We start from the raw sequence: 16,289 nt of genomic DNA, 5'->3' as shown, positions 1-16,289 counted from the left end.
TCCACATAAAAATAATGAAAATTCAGTAAGATCAAGAATATAATTTTACACTTATAATTATAAACTTGCCTTGAAATACTATGTGTCAACAGAATTAAGATTTCATCTGACAAGACAGCTAGTGACATTTACCTTTTTTTCTTCACCTAAATACAGAAAAAAATAAGCAACTCTTTAAAAGCAGGCAGACACTACAATTGCTTGACTTTTTAAAATACTGCAATAACGTAAATTAAGAAAAAATCCACTTAAAAGTACACCTCCCTGGTGAAGTGCTCTTGGGAGACAGTGATTCAGCACATTGCAGTGCCATATAGGTCAGTTAATAATGTGCTTGCAATTAACATCCAAAGAATTTAGGGTGGCAAGAATTACAAACATAGAAAAGATGTCCTGAAACTTTAAAATTCTGCTGATATGATTTGCTCTCCAAATGTGAAGCTAATATTTTGCATTAAATACATTCTTCATTCCCAACAGAGATTCAAATGTATTTCATAAGATAGAATACTTGTTTGTATTAAATATCTATTTTACAAATCTAAAATTACAATTTCTCTCTTCAATGCTATCAAAAAAACAGAGTAGAATAGGTACGTATTGCACCTTAACTGTACTCTTCACCAAAAATGAGTTACTAACTATAAAAGCTTTTTCCAAAACATTTGCCCATGAAGGCACCACAGGTCTTTTAGGAAGGCTTTATAAGTAGCTGTAGGCTACTTTAGGTTCTTTTCACGTTCTTTTTAAATATAGAAATTGCTTAAGATGAAAATAATGAAAAACAACCCTAGAATGAATTATTACTGCAAAGCAGAAATTAGCAAGTCAGAGGAAAGAAACTCTCTCTCATTCACAAACCCATGATCCTTTATGCAATTCATAGTACGGAATACCATACTTAAAAGAGAGTTATCTGCAAAGAGTTATCGGCAAAGGATATTGCCTTTTAACTAGCAGTAAAAAACACACAAATATTAAGCCTAATAAAACAGTCTACAGATTATTTCTGGAGAAATCAAGCTATAAAAAGATTATTTTCAAAGTTTTTTGTGCTCTATATCAAGTAGAATAAGTCAGAAATGACAGAGCTACTTAATACAATGAATAAACAATGAAAGCAAATAAAATACAAATCAAGAGCTTAACTTCATAAAATTGCTCCTACTGAAACTACAAAAGGTTAAAAGTATATTTGCAAGCATCTCAGAAGGCTCCTTCAAGAATATTGTGCTCACAAAGACTTCCCAATAGCCAGACTTAAGACACTGACACGATCCTTGATAATGATTTAAATGTTAGTCACACAAAACTATCTACTCATTTGATTGTAAATGAGTTTTCCCCAACCTTTAACACTCATCATGTGCACATACACAATACAATAGCCATAGTTATGCTGTTACTCAAATCTTAATAAGCACTACGTTTAAACCTCCAGTGACAGTAAAAACTATAGCCTGAAGATCCCATCCTTGAATTCTACTCCTATAGTCTATATTTTCTGTTTCCACTCCTCGAGCTTCACTGAAACCATTCTGACTAACAGCTCTTGCAGCCTAACCCTATGATGAGGCTCAGAATCAATATGTGATTCTTATCTTCCTAGACCTGTCAATCACCCAAGACTACCAGCAATCCTTCTTTTCCAGAAATATTCTCCCTGGTTTCCTTGGCATTGTTGCTCTCATGATTCATCCCTTATCATTCTACTTGTTCTTTCAGTGTATCCTCCTGAAGGAGCCTCCTCATTCACCTGTACTATTTTATGAATCATTTAATAGGTTTCTGTCTTGCATCCCTTTCCATTCTCCTTCACTTTATCCAGGGCCAGGATTCAAATTCAACTATTAACTCCCTGCCATTAATCAGAAACATACTTTCTCCTTCGTATCTCCCATGTTTGTCCAAGCTAACACCTCAGCTTGCGTCTCTCTTTCTCTGTACAGATGCCTCACTATCAGCTCAGTCTCAGCATAGACAAAACACCAGTCTTACTCTTTCTGTCATTGCTTCAGTCTCCTTTCCACCACTGCAAGTCATTAACTTTCAGGACTCCTAACTAAGCATTAGCCCTCGAACCATGGTTCTTTATAGATCCTAGAAATAACCTGGTTTTGAGATCCTGGCAATGCCCACCACATCGCTAAGTCACGCCTTTAGTAGTGTAAATTTTATCCTGTGACCACAGCAGTTCACATCTGAACTAGTGAAGCATCCTTCTTCATCTTTCAAAATCCAGATTTGACCCTGTTCTATTCATTCTGAACATTCCTCCCTAGACAGCTTTTTTAGCCGAAGGTCAGATCATACAAGTCCCCCCCACCCACCCTACCTCACCCCCCCATCTCTTGAGCAGCATTCGCTTCACTCTCTACTTCAAGACCCTTACTGGTCAATGTCCTCATCCTAAAACTACTAATCAGGATGTAGATGAGGTTACAGCTTCAATAAACTGTTATATTTTCATCTCTGAACTTCCCTTCTGCTGCCCTCATGGTTGGGAGAGCCCCACAAAGCAGCACCACCTTCTTTCAAACCAAGTTTTTCCATAGTTCTCATTAAAAACAAACAAACAAAACGACCAGATGGCTGGCACACCTAGACCACTACACTAAAATTCAGTGCACTGATGCCAAACATTCTCCTGTGTCATCCGACATCTGATGTATCTTCGCTTACCCTTAAATCGTTTAGTATTCTGGGTGAGGAAACACCTCTTAACCACAGAACTTTGGGATGACTAATTCAGACACATAACTGAAATAGTCTGATACTTAGAAAAGTGTTACTAAAACAATTTTCTACTTTACAGTGCCTATGGAAAACATCATACCAGTGATAAGCCCACTCAGTTATTTTTGTCTTTTTCAAGGCTTCTCAGTCTGTTTGACAAATAATCCAAGTACTATCTTGTATACTGCTATTACAGAGGTTTTCACTGCTAATCAAGTACTCAAACCTATGTCGAGCATTTATCATTTTTATCTACCCTTTCTAAACTTTGTTCACTTGTTTGGTGGTAGAGTAATCTTTGCAAGCATTTTTTTGCGATGGCTTCTTCCATTATTTTCTTGTATTTTAAAGCTCAGGTCACCCCAGGCTGCAGAGAAGACACTGTTCCATATTTTATGTCATTTTAAAATGACACAAATTCTTAGGATTAGAAATTCTCTCTGTCATATGATTATGTTAGGCGTAGCATAGCAATTTTCGAACTAATTTAGGCCTACAGGTATTTTTGTAGTATCAGTAATTATTTAAAACAAAGTGCTTTGCACTCAAAACGTGCTTCTCTAATTAAATAACACTTTCATTACTTTTGTCATCTTAAAATGATGAGTTTCCCTAAACCATTCACAAGCAAAACCAAAAATACTCCACAAAACCCCAAAATACTATCCTATTATCCCAGCCATAAATTAGCCACTTCATTTTAAATAATAGTTCAAATAGCTAATAATTCCTTTTCAGTTACTTGTCTCACGTTTCTGTGTACTTTCTCATTATATCTATTTCTCCCTTTGTGCAATTTAGGTTCAGTCATACTGTACATACAAGCAATTTTGATCAAAATGTCCCTTGTGATGCAAGTAGCAGGAGTGTGCCACACGCTGCAAACGAGAAACTGGTAATGTACTCTGACTGCCCCCCCAAAATTACTGCAGTAAATTCCTACTGTTCCATTCCAACACAGCATAAACCTACGTACCATAATTTAGGCTTAGGCATACAGTTTTCACAGGAAAGACTGTATTCTTACACTGACTGCAGAAAAGCTTTATCTCAAAGTTTGAGCACCCATAAGAACTGCAAGCTGCCCGTTAAAATACAATGCTGTATTTGGGTACTACATTCTTCAGTTATAGCTTTTTTATTTCAAGCATTTTGTTTCTGTGCAAGTCGGCTTTTACGGAACAGTCTAGAAAGAAAACTGTCTTTACCGACTATTTTGAAAAAGAAAAAATCAGCTACTGGAGTATCATCAATTTTTAACCCTAATACACGCAGACAACACCGCATCAGAGCTGCACTCCAAAAACAGGTCATAGAATAAAAAAAATCAGGCTCCTTAATGTAATCTAACTATAACATTAAGGAAAGCTAACAGAATTCATTTTACCTACACTAAAAATGTTTTAAAATAAGAAAACAAGACTACTTTTTCAGAGAATTATTTGACTTACAGGGTTTGAACAATAAATTTAGCATTGAAATCCTAAACTCTTTTTTCACTCTTGCTAAAATGCTGTTTTTTCTAACGTTCAAATTATTTGATCATTTATTTTAAAAAAATAACAACCTACAGTTGTTATTGTCAACATTTTAAGACATCTCTGAGAAGGATAAAAGTCACATCACAAACATGAGAACACTTCTGACAAACCTGTAACAATCAATAAACAAAAGGAAATGAAGCCCAAATATTCAGATGAGTAAACTAACAGAAACGTGGAAAACCTTAATCACTAACTAGAGTGCAGACTAATACTTACAGCACACTTTAAAAGCATTTGTTCCCTTCTTTCAACTCTAACCTCTAAAATAGTACACTCCAGGAACCATAACAAACAAGACCAGCTTCCCTAAAGAACATTTAATTGGGAAAACGTGTATGAGCTGCAAGAGGCCTTTATCAGGAGACAAATCAAGCAAAAGCTTCGATTTAGTTTTCGACAAACAAGAGTGTGCAATTGGAAACACTACTGCAGCCAAACAAAACAACAAAATACCATAATGCTACCTTCTCCATGAGAACAAAAGCTTCAACCACCAACTCCACCCCACCCCCAAGCAGGCTGTTGCTCTCTAACCACAGAGCCAATGCTGTAGACAATGTAATCCCACAGGGAAGACAGAAGGTCACAGACACACTGTGAAATCATAAAATAAGGTCCACGTTTTAAAAAAACAGAGCGGTACTTTCACCAGTCAAGATTTCATTTGCAACAAACAGGTGGAGCATAGAAACAGCGTGTTCTTCTTTTGACTGTCGCTTCACTCAGCACATAGAGGGAGGTCACACGTGCTCAGCGTAGTCCAAAATTAAGGACGTGGCACTTACAATAAGCAGCAGAATTCAAGATGTGGTGAGGATGGCAATATGCAATGTAACACTGCAGGTGAGATTGCGTACTGTATACCAGCAGTGGATCTGTTATTATTCATCAGCTGTAGGTGGCTAAGAGGGTGTCACTTATTACAGTGACACACGCTGCAGCTGGCTAGCCATGATTCAGTATTACCCAGTGTGGCTGAAAGGGATGGCAACTATCATTCACGATGATCCAGCGTGGCTTAGTGGGGCGGGGAGGCTGCTACCCTTCGCTGCAATGCAACATCAGGAGGAAGGCAGCTAAAACTCAACAAAGCCCTGGGAACGGTGCACAGGGAGGAGAGAAAGGCAACCTCAGGCCCCCGGCCCGAGAGAGCGGGTGTCCCGCTAGCAGGGGCGGAAAGCCTGGCCGCTCTCGGCGCGACCGAGAGCGCTCCACCGCAGCCGCGGCAGTGACAGAGCCGCTCCGCTCCCCAGCCCGGCCCGGGGGCCTCCCGCCGGCCCCCGCCCTGCGAGAGGGGCTGCGGCGGGGCAGCGACACCGCGCTCAACTTCTCCTGCCCGCAGCAGCAGCAGCCTTTGTCCGGGCGCAGTGGCCGAGGGAGCCCGGGGGTCCCCCTCCTGCGGCAGGAGGAGCTGGGGCGACGGAGAACGGGGAACGGCCTGCGCCAGCCCGGGGCGCCCTCCCCGCCGGGCTCCGCTGGTCCCTGGGAAGCCCCCAGAGACGGACCCCCCCCGAGCAGCCGGAGCGAGCAGTGACCCTGCACGGAGTCCCGACCGGTGTGCCCGTGCCGGAGAGACGGAGAGCAAAGGAAGAGCCCGGCCCTGCCGGGACCCCCGCGCCGGGGGGCCGCCAGAGAGGCCGGCCGCCGGCGGCCCGTCACCCGGGGCGCGGGGGGCCTGCTCCCGCCTGCCCACCCGGGGGGGATCCCAGCCCCCCGGGGTTTGCGTCTCGGGGCCTGCCGCCGGGCCGTCCGCAGGGCAGCCCTCGCTTCCCCTCAGCGGCGGCGGAGGCGCCGACGGGCGGAGGCCGCGCAGCTGGGGCCCCGGCACCCCCGGGAACAGACGGCTCCCGGCGCGGCGCGGCGAACCCCCCGCACTTACCCTGTCACAACAGGCGCCATCTTCCACAAACTCTCGCCAAAACTCCTACTCTCGCGAGAGCGCCCCCCTCCACGGGCCCGGAGCGCGCGTGCGCGGGCCCGTGAGACACGCGCGGGGCGGGGGGCGGCGCGCGCCGCCCACTCAGCGCCTGGGCTCTCCCCTCAGACACAACAGCCCGGGCGTGGGAACCGCGCCGCTCTCGCGAGAGCGGGGCGCCGCCAGCCGGCGCGCAGACCGGAGCGCGGGGCGGCTCTCGCGAGAGCAGAGGGCGCGGGGGGGGCGGGGCGGGGGGGAACCGAGGGATTCCCTCTGCCCGCTCGCGCTTCTCGCTCCTGCGCCTTCCCCCGCCCGCGGGGAGGGGCGGGCCAGCGCGGGGCGGGGGAGAAACCGTTCGGGGCGGGGAGGGAGGGGAGAGGTGGCCGGGGATTGGCCGCGAGCGCCGGCGGGGAGAGCTCGCGGGCGCCGCCTGCCTTCCCCCCCCCCGCCCCCCGCGGGAAGCGCGCGTGGGGCCGCCCGCCTCGTGCGGCCCGCGGGCCCGGCACGTGCGCGGCCTCGGCGGGCTCCGCGCTGCCCCGCCGCGCGCCCCGGCTGGGCCCCGCGGGGTCTGCAGCCCGCTGCGGGCCCGGCCGGCGCGGACGCGGGGCCTTCAGGCGGCGGCGGGGCGAGGCGGGTAGGCGCTGGGTGTACTGGGGAGACGGAGAGGGTTTTTCCCCCAGTATGAGGTGAATATTCTCTCAGGAGTTCAAACCGGAGCTTTCGCGGGAGGTTGGTCAGTAAGTGACGTGCCTGCTCTGCCTGAATCACTTAAATCGTACAGAACCAAACCCAAGGTGCTAACTGTTGAGCAGCTTGGGTTTCCTACCAGAGCTGTAAAGAAAGCAAAACCCACGGACTGGAGGTAAGCTGTGCCGTTGCTTTTGACAGCTCTGTCAGGCGGTGCGGACCAAACCCTTTTTTATTCGTATTTATTGAGTTTAAAAATTAATTCATACAGAGCTTGGAAACCAGCGGGAAATGGAAAACAAATTATTTTCCAAATAGTGAATGAAAACTGCAGTAGGAGGCTGGGATCTAGAGGCACAGCTATTGGGAAGATCTGTTAGATTTCTTACATAGAAATGTTACATCATGTTTTGAAAAATCAGTTTTAAATGAAAAGCCTGGTTTCATAATTTTGTTGTCATCTGCAACCAAAATGCATAAGATAGATACATTTGTTTAGCAAGCAAAAATTGTTGAGTCTGCTAAGACTCCAACCAATAAAGCAAACCTTGCGGTGACCTCTCGGATAGACTGCTGAATACAGGCACGGGAGCAGAAGGTACCTGCAGAACGAAATTACCTGGATGTCCTCCAACATTTTGACATAAAAAAAAAAGACGACCCCAATTTTGGATTCATTTAACAACATTACCGTTTCAAGGTGAGGGTCTGATCATCCATTAGAAGACTGTTTAAAAATTAATCCTTTTACCTCAAGGATTCTGTCCTGTCCGTTCCACTTCCTCTATGTCTTTAGTATAACGTCAACATAAATGCAACGTTGATTTAAAGATCTCCTGAGGTTCCAAAACCCACATCATTTTTATTACTTCACCTCTGTACCTCTGCTGTCTCCCAAATCAGGGAAAAAGATAACATTTCAGTAATCCTGTGAATATGATTTTGGGTTTCTCTCCCACTTATGCTCTCCGCTGCTAATACTAATTCAATGAATAATGTCTCAGATGAGTAAAATCATGTTTTAAGAGATTGCTTGGCAACAAAGTTTGCTGTAATTCTACTCACTGTACAAACAGCTATTGTTTGCTATCATTAGGGGACTTTCCCCATCGTGATTTCCCCCTCCTCATTAGGTATGAAAGGACTTCGATTGGCTCCCTCATAGGCGCAGTTCTCGGTAAAAGCACAATGCATACTGGAAATCCTTTGTATTGTTTGCAAAGAGCAACTCATAATCCCTTTGGAAATCTCTTCCTAAAAACATCTTCTCTCTCTCTTTTTTTTTTTTTTTTTTTTTCCTCCCAAGGCTAAAGAATGATCTCAGCTCATGCTAGCTCCATTGCATTAAGAATGGTTTCTGGATATTTGCCATGGACTGTCTCTAGATGGTCATTTTCTGGGGCCCCTCTTTAGTGTGTTTTGAATCAAACTGGAAAATCTAAAAATATAGCGCACAATAATCTGCAGTGTCTAGACTCTTTTAATATTTTACAAAGAAGGCATTTTGATTAATAACCAGATTAATTGGATACTGGAACAGGTATATTACTTTGAAAAATTAATAATTACATAAACTATGGTAGTCCTTTCCGTCACTGACAGAGGTACATTATAAAACAAATAACCATTGAATTTTTTTTTCTTTTTGATTATAAATAATCTGTAGTTCAAAAGGCCAGGAATACTATTCAAATCAAAAACAATAGCCTGAAATTATGTGAGTAGCCGGTGGAAGGAAAGATAATAAAACCACAGAGGGTTTTTTAATATTGTTCATGCATTGAATTTTCTTCTTGCTGCTAAAAGTTTGCATTTCACGTAGTAGAGTGAGGGCAATTCCTGTTGACTTTATTGGCAACTGAAAGCATCTAGTGCCTGGGGGAACTAGACCCCGCTTTCTGGTCTGTAATGAATGTAAATGCTTCCAGAGCTGAGGCAGAAAAGCAAATTTAAATACAAGGTTTGCACCATTTAAAATTCTGTGTTTGCTATGCAAATCGGTAGTTTGGCTTTTTGATTTAAGCCTTGCTGAGGTTGGTGGAAGGGTTCTGAATCAGGCCCATCACTACAGAGATGATTTGGAGAAGCACAGCGTGGAGGTGCCTTTGAAGGATGTGATTTCAACAAGTATTGGGCTTCACTCTTCTTCCAAGCAGACGCTCTGCCAGGTGACTTCAGCTGGCTGCTCAGAATCATTAGCTGCCGTTGAAAACGGAAGGCTCAAAGAAGGAAATCCAGTTTACTCTCACTTGTAAACTGGGGGACAGGACCACCTCCTGTTTCTTTGGATTCACCGACACGTGCAGATGTGGACAGAGCCAGGTCCGCATGCCTTTGCTAAGTGGATGCCAGCAGCTTCATTTGGGAATTCATACAGTTCCACTGTCCTCTCAGGATCCTACTTTGGGTGGAAAGAGGAGAAAAGACAGGGAGCCTAGCAAGAGCCCACAGAGTCATTAGGGATCAGGCCCTCTATGTGGACAGGGAGGAGGTCCTTTGGCCTGGAGTTTTGTCTCACCGATGGCACTGAAGGAGCTGCTGGGCAGTGGAGCACGAGCAGCCCAGCTCTGGAGCAGAAGGGCAAACGGGAGCAGGGAGTGCTGGATGCAAGATGTGAGAAATGGGCCGAAGATTTCAACAGCTTGTTCGACCAGTCTGGACCAAACTTTCTTCAGCTCAGCCTTGGCTCTGGGCTTCCCCTAAGCTCATTCCTTTGGGCACAACACCAGCTAACATGCTGTCTGGCTTCTCGTTTGGCAAGTGCCTCCCTCCTCACTGGCAGGGAGAAAGATAAAAAGACAACAGACCTGCACCCATTTGTGTCGAAGCACCCCATGTCTCTTATGTGCTTAGCACAAGCATGTAAGGAAAAGACATGCAAGGGAACAAGAGTCCCCTTCCCAGCTGAGTGTCTTTTTATAAAAACTAACTCAGTGTGTGTCTTGTAAAATCCTAGCTATTTATAAAATCCAGTGACCTTAAAAAGCATGGTAGGCAGTAGAACCACACAATTATCTGAATCTTCATTATAAGCAGCAGGTTTCTCTCAAGATGTTGCAGTTTGTATCTGATGGTGTAAGTCACACGTTCTAGTAGTAGGTACTGTGATACAACCTTGCTGGAATTTTATAAGCACAGGATGTACAATGTGGTTTAACCGCATGTCTAGGAAAGAAAATAAACAGGCAGTTGCCCGCAGAACATATCTTACATCTGAACTTCGGTGTATATGCCAACAAAAGTTATCGCTTCAGCTGCTGGCTGGACAACTCAATGTCAGAAGTGCCTCTGCTGTGTCAAATGGAAGCTATTGTTCAACATAGCTCAGAGGATTGTTGCAATGTCTTGAGGATGATAGGGATAAAGGATGGGCTAGTTAGCAATCTGCAGCAGGAGTGTTGTTAAATAATTTTCGCTTGTGTGTCATAACCTCAGAGAGGATGGTAGCGCAAAGAAAAATCTGAATCTGCATCTTTATGACAGTTAAGGCGTAAGTATGCCTTAGTGTGGTCGTTCCCAAAAGCTACAGTGGGGCTTGGGCCTCACTCGTGTGCCTTGCAAACAAGTACAGTCCCTTCACGGAGAGTTTTTATAATGTAAAGGCAAGATGCAAGAAGTGAGTATAGCAAACAATAGGAAGGAAGAGGGGGAGGGAAGATGAGGTTAACAGTAATAACATCATGTGGTTATGTAGGTTAACAGTGTGAACAGCTTGATGAGTGGCTTCTGTAACCTCTTATTTTTAAATACTTTTTAGAACACAGTTAAGACACATTGCATTGCATTAAATTTTGCTCCTCACCCTACCCCAGAAAAGTATATTCAGTTATTTTCCATTAGGTGAAGTTTTCTTTCTGTTTGCATGTAAACTATCCTGCATCTTTCTTCTCCTTAGTTTTACTGAGCTTTTCAAAGAAACAGCTGTCCATCTCTGAACTTCTCTTACAGAGCACTCCTCTCCACTCGTGCACATGGTGCCTGTCCACAGGTTATGTGTGGCACCAGGTTATTCCCTTAGCCCTGCTCTCCGTACACAGCCCTCTTCTGCAGCGGTGCTGTCTGCAGCAGTGGCTGGTGCCCCTGCAGGCACCACCAGACTTCAGTGAACCTGTGAATCAGCTGCAGAGTAAGATGTCCTGGAGGCTGGCAGAGCCTGCCCACCACCCACCAGGTACCTCTCGCCCCTGCACCCCGGCATTGGCAACCGCAAACACCGGTGGAGCGGAGGTTCACTGGGCCCCACCTGGGTGCTGCCGGGAGCATGGCTCCCGCACCGCCCTGACATCGTGCCGTGGTTAGCGTGCGTACCCACCAAACCAGTTCTAAGATTAAACCGCAGTACGCAGGATTACAAAGTCATTACTGACAAGGAGTACAGCAGGATAAACTGTGTCAAAATCTCCTCCGCGCTTCCAAAGCATGCTAGAGATGATACAGCTCCTTTTCAGTCTGTCTGCTCCCCATAGGAGTGACTTTGAGCAGAGTACGCCAAAGGAAGTTAGTTGCATCCCACTGAAATCAAGAGGACAGGAAAGACTGAACTAGTCAGACTATGAATTATCACAAGTAATTAACAAAGCAAGAGGAAGATTTAAAGATTATGATATGGCTCCACATGTTTTATCGATTTTATTCATATATAAATACAAATTGAATTTGCAATGCTACAGTTTTGAGCCAATGTGAAAACAGATGTCTTTGCGCAGAAAAACTATTTAACCTTTGAGAAAATGTATGCTGACATGCTTCACCTTTACCTGCAAGTAAAATGTGTTTTTGGGAAAGCCTCCAAAGAATGAAAACTCATTTGGTTCGACAAAACATGAGAGAAACCCACACTCTTGATTATACACTTTTTTCTGCTGGATATAGCGCTTAAGGGAATTTCAGACTAAGTATAACAAGGTACAAAAAAAGAGCTCAGCAGCCTCCTCTAAAAGAAAACCACAAACTGCACATAACCCCTTGATAAAACTACCACTAAAGACCTATTTGACATTATAAACCAGCCCATTTTTCTATGTACTAGGAACGTCTAGGTCCCAGTCATAACCACACACTATGTAGAATGGGAGGAAACATAGACAGAAATCCTTAACCTGTAATTCTGCATACAAATACGTGCACACAGGAATTTTCCTGCTTATGGGTAGACAGAGGAGTTAGGAAATTAACTGCTTCACAGAAAGTATAAAGCTAGGTACTGCGTAAACACTATTTGGAGAATTTAGTGATGGTTAAGCATTGTGCTGGTCCTGTATGAAGAAGTTAAACTAATTTTGTGTGTTTAGTGGCTTACAGAGGCTATCCGTGGCCTCAGGCTATGAAGATAATACTTGGTTTTGGGCTGTTTCTTTATATAAAACACTGAGGAAGTTATACATGCCTGAAACAGAGGATTTTTTGAAGTAACGTAAGAACACGTAATCCTAAAAAATAATTATCTTGTAATACTGCCATGTTGATATCTATTTGAACTATCTCTTTTGTCAAGAACAGTTGGACAAGTTCTAGTTGTTGTGGACTTAGTCCAACTTTCATACCACTCTCATTTTGAACCTCTGCTGTTCTATAGCCCATTTTCCATAATCCTCATCCTGAAAAAAGAAAGGCTATTTCTGGCAGTAATTAATGAAAATAAATTCCATACAAATTGCCTGAGAATATTTCATTGCTCAGATCCAGGGTGGCTGACACTTGTGAATAAAATAACCTTCTGAATTTTTTCCTTTTGGGGGATTACACGTGACCTTTTAATGCTAAAGTTCATTAGTGCTTGGATATCATATTGATGAGCTTTGTATAAATGAATGGATGAACAGATAAGTCATAACTAAGGTAATGAGCTTATAGCTGTTATGAAGGTAACTGACGACCTGTCATGGATGCTAATTAATTGAAGAATTTCTGTATAATTTTATTTAGTGTCAGTCTCGGTTCAGAATTCACTCTCTCTCCTTTAATCTTAACAAGTGATGTTTCATTTTTCCAACGTTAGACAGTTATATCTTTTTTCTAGAAATCCAGATATCCAGCCATTCTTATTACTCATGGCTTCATTATCAGTTTGTTTTTCTGCTCATTACTGGCACTGACCTTGCCAAGAGCTAAGCACATGCATAATTTTACTCATGTGATTAGAGTCATTAAAGCTAATGGGATTAGTCAAGAAAGTAAAGCTACTTCTGTTTAAGTGTTTGTCGTTTGAGGTAGTGCAACTAGAAACAAGATCAGGAAGGTCTGGAAAGAATTCAGACCAAACAATAATTTTCATTAAAAGTCATCTAAAGAGAAATTCAAACATTTTTCCCTTGACCCAAGCCTGATGGGTGATGAATACAAGGTAGTTTCACACTGGAGGTGAACAGGGATTTTATAACCTTGTTTTTTCTTCAGAAGATGGGGTCTTGTCAAAACTGAAGCTGGTCTCAGCAAAATTTACTGGGTCATTTCTCAAGTCTAAGATGAAATTTCTAAATGAAAGATAATGAGAAATACACATCCCAGCCAACGGCCCAGCAGCAGTCTGACTGTAACCTGATAGCAATGTCACAATGCTGCAACCTGGGAGACTTCAGGTGCCCCCAGGAATATTTCATTAATGTGAGGGTTTGAGAGAGGCAAACCCAGGACAGGTTTCCCCTGCACAGGAAGAGGGAGGGAGATTGCTCTGAATTGAACAACGTAAAGGTGTCCACTCTCTCAGAGGAACAGTCTGACAGTTTGGATGTGGGTTTATAAGTTGAGGGTCTTGTGTGCGAAATCTTCAAGAGGTGTTTATGCCGGTACAGAGTGGGGAAAAAGTCTGAAGAGGTTCTGTGGAAAAGGAAATGCATTTCCTTGCCATTACTTGTGCCCTACCTTTGTTCCTCATTTTGAGTGCTGCAAGTCTGCCTTTCTTTGACCTGCCAGCTGAAAGCCTCGCAGAAGCGTTACAGCAGCCAGAAATACAATGTTTAGAGTGCAGCTGGTTTTCAGCCCCTTTCTTTGATAGCCATCTCGGCTGGGGCTGGGAGAGGAGGGGCAGGGAGCAGTTATTCCGTTCATCCGAAGGAAGTTCCCTTCCAGACCATCAGGACAATTTTATGGCGATTGGTAACAGAGGCCAAACATACAGTGGATGATTATTAACTCCAACATGCTATAATTTGTCATTTTTGACCTCTCATGAGATGCCCCATATACAATGAATTATAAAAAATCTGGCCTCTCACTTACAAAAACAAATACCAACTGCTCCGCTATCATTCTGAAGCAATAAATTTCCCGTGGCCTTGGAAAAAAACATCACTTGTGGACTTTCACCCATTTTATACCTTCCTTTCAAAACAAACACTTATTTTGGTCCCTGATAAAAACAAATAAAAATGACAATGAAAACTTATTAAAGCTACAGTAGAGGCTACTTGTAGTCTAAAAGTTAAAATTCTTAGTTAATACTGACTCCTGTACCCTGGCTTTTTCTGGGTAGAGGTTAAAAAACAGCAAATCCACCACTACTGAGTCTAATATGGGGGGTGGTGGATATTTTTAACTATTACTTACTTTTTTCTAGGAAAGCAACTGATCTATGCCCCAACGCACACAATTTTATTAACGTTGGAAAGAGCCATGTGGTGTTCATGTAGTGTTTAATCTTGACGAAGTCTCAGCACCCAAGGTTTTCTGATTAATGGCAGAGGAGGAAGACTGGAGCGACAGTTAGGGTTTCGCCAGTTTGTACTGTATATACAGCTGTTGCTGCGCAGGGGAGGGAAACACAGGGTCTGGCTGTCTGTTCCAAACAAAAAGAAATGGCACATGCTATTACTTCCAGATCATTGCAGTCCCTGCACCACCATCTGCTGGGGGTCAGAGCAGTTGTCCGGGTCGGCGTCAGTCATGCACAAACTCAATGCCTTCCACTGAGCTGCGCCCAGCAGTACATATTTACAAGAACAATAAAGCGAACCTGCTCCCTGGACACAGGCACCACAATGTTCCGTCACATTGGGAACAAAGGCGCACAACGAAAGTTCATATGCATTACAAAGGAGGTTCTCGGGGATCACAGCTTTGTGATTTCGGGCTGTAACGCAAATTGAAGGGAAGAAAAACTGTCACCGATAAGCCCAAACCTAGCGATCATTGTATTTGTAATTGACGTAGCATCGCTAAAAGGGTGCCTGGGTCTCTATGTTTCCCCTTTTCCTTTTTACGAAGTCCTCTGTACAAGATAGTTAAATGGGAAAAGCTTTGACGATAAATGTTAAACACTTGGGTATATTATTCTGTAACAGCAGCAAGATGATCTCTGCCACCTATCCCAGCTTGTCTGTGCGTATCTCTTTTTACAGGGCTTGTGCCACGTGCTGGAGCAAGGCGCAGAGAGCCCTGACTGACGTAAACTGAACAGTTCCTGGAAACAGGACGAGTACAACTGTGTCACTGTGATGTTGAAACCGAATGAGCAGTTTTAGCATCTCTTCGGCCCGAACAACAACTAGTGAGTAATGCATTTCTTCTGCTAAAAATGGCTGCTTCAACAACACCAGTGTGACACATCGGGTGTTACTGTAGGGTATTGCAAACCTTTCACTTAGTGCTGTTCTGCACCCCTTGGCTGAACACATGCACACAGACGTGACGATACCTTTGGTGCCTAGAACTGGAGGTGGGTCTCCTTGCTGTACGTTAAGGCATAGAGGTAAAGCACAACTTTTCTTTTGAATCTGGGCTAGCTTGCTGCAGGGCTAAATCCAATGTTTCTGCACTGCATCAGAATGGAAGCAGGGGAGCAATGGAGCCCAGTGCAAAGACATCTACATTGCTTGGGACAAACTCAGCAGTATTCAACTGAGTTTATTAGTTTGGTCTCAGAATCAGCACTGTTAATACAGGCAGCAGTGCCAGCATGGGGTGAGAGGAATGGGCAGCAGCCCTGGAAAGCTATGAAAAGGGCAGGTGGAGCTGGACCCAGAACATTTTTTAAGTGAGGCTTATTGCCAAATAACTAGAAACTGCGCCGTACTAGCAAAAACACACGAAGGACCGCTGTGCTCCCTGCCTCACATAGCTGCAGTGTCTGTCACAACACTACCACATACATAATCTTTGGCATTTCATCTGATAATTAGTTGTTTTGGCACAAGCAAACCCAGTCTTGTTAGGTCCTATCCTCAGTCGCTTTTTACTAACCTCCGCTCTGGGCATTTTTGCATAAAGCCTCTCCAGTCCATTTAGCGTTTGACAGCCGCCTTGGATGCTTTGGCTGAAACATCATATGGAAGAGGAGACCTCCAGGTAGCTGCACACATGCCTTCCAGGCTCCACGTCCCTGGCCTGGCTGGCACCAGGACACCCCAGGTGCTGGAGCTGCAGAGCTGGTTCTGGAGCCTGCGGGGACATGCGGAGCAGCCTTTGCCGTG

General features: G+C 44.1%; 1 protein-coding gene across 3 annotated transcripts in view; it reads right to left on the bottom strand.

Annotated features, from left to right (window-relative positions):
* RBPJ (recombination signal binding protein for immunoglobulin kappa J region) overlaps nt 1-16,289 on the bottom strand; it is a 156,971-nt gene that overhangs the window by 56,650 nt on the left and 84,032 nt on the right. The window contains exon 1 of one of the 3 annotated variants that reach the window (XM_087736462.1): nt 6,160-6,271. The exons of 1 other annotated variant lie outside the window; for it this stretch is intronic. In XM_087736462.1, coding sequence (XP_087592588.1) covers nt 6,160-6,179 — 20 coding nt within the window. In that variant the 5' untranslated portion in view covers nt 6,180-6,271. Of the gene's footprint in view, nt 1-6,159; nt 6,272-16,289 lie in introns of those variants that run through there. One more of the 3 variants, XM_087736458.1, reaches the window with a different exon arrangement.

The sequence above is a fragment of the Nipponia nippon genome, unplaced genomic scaffold (genome assembly GCF_047370975.1).
Source record: "Nipponia nippon isolate SJK-2023a ecotype South Korea unplaced genomic scaffold, ASM4737097v1 scaffold_6, whole genome shotgun sequence".
Classification (NCBI taxonomy): domain Eukaryota; kingdom Metazoa; phylum Chordata; class Aves; order Pelecaniformes; family Threskiornithidae; genus Nipponia; species Nipponia nippon.
This window is presented reverse-complemented; position numbering and strand designations above follow the sequence as displayed.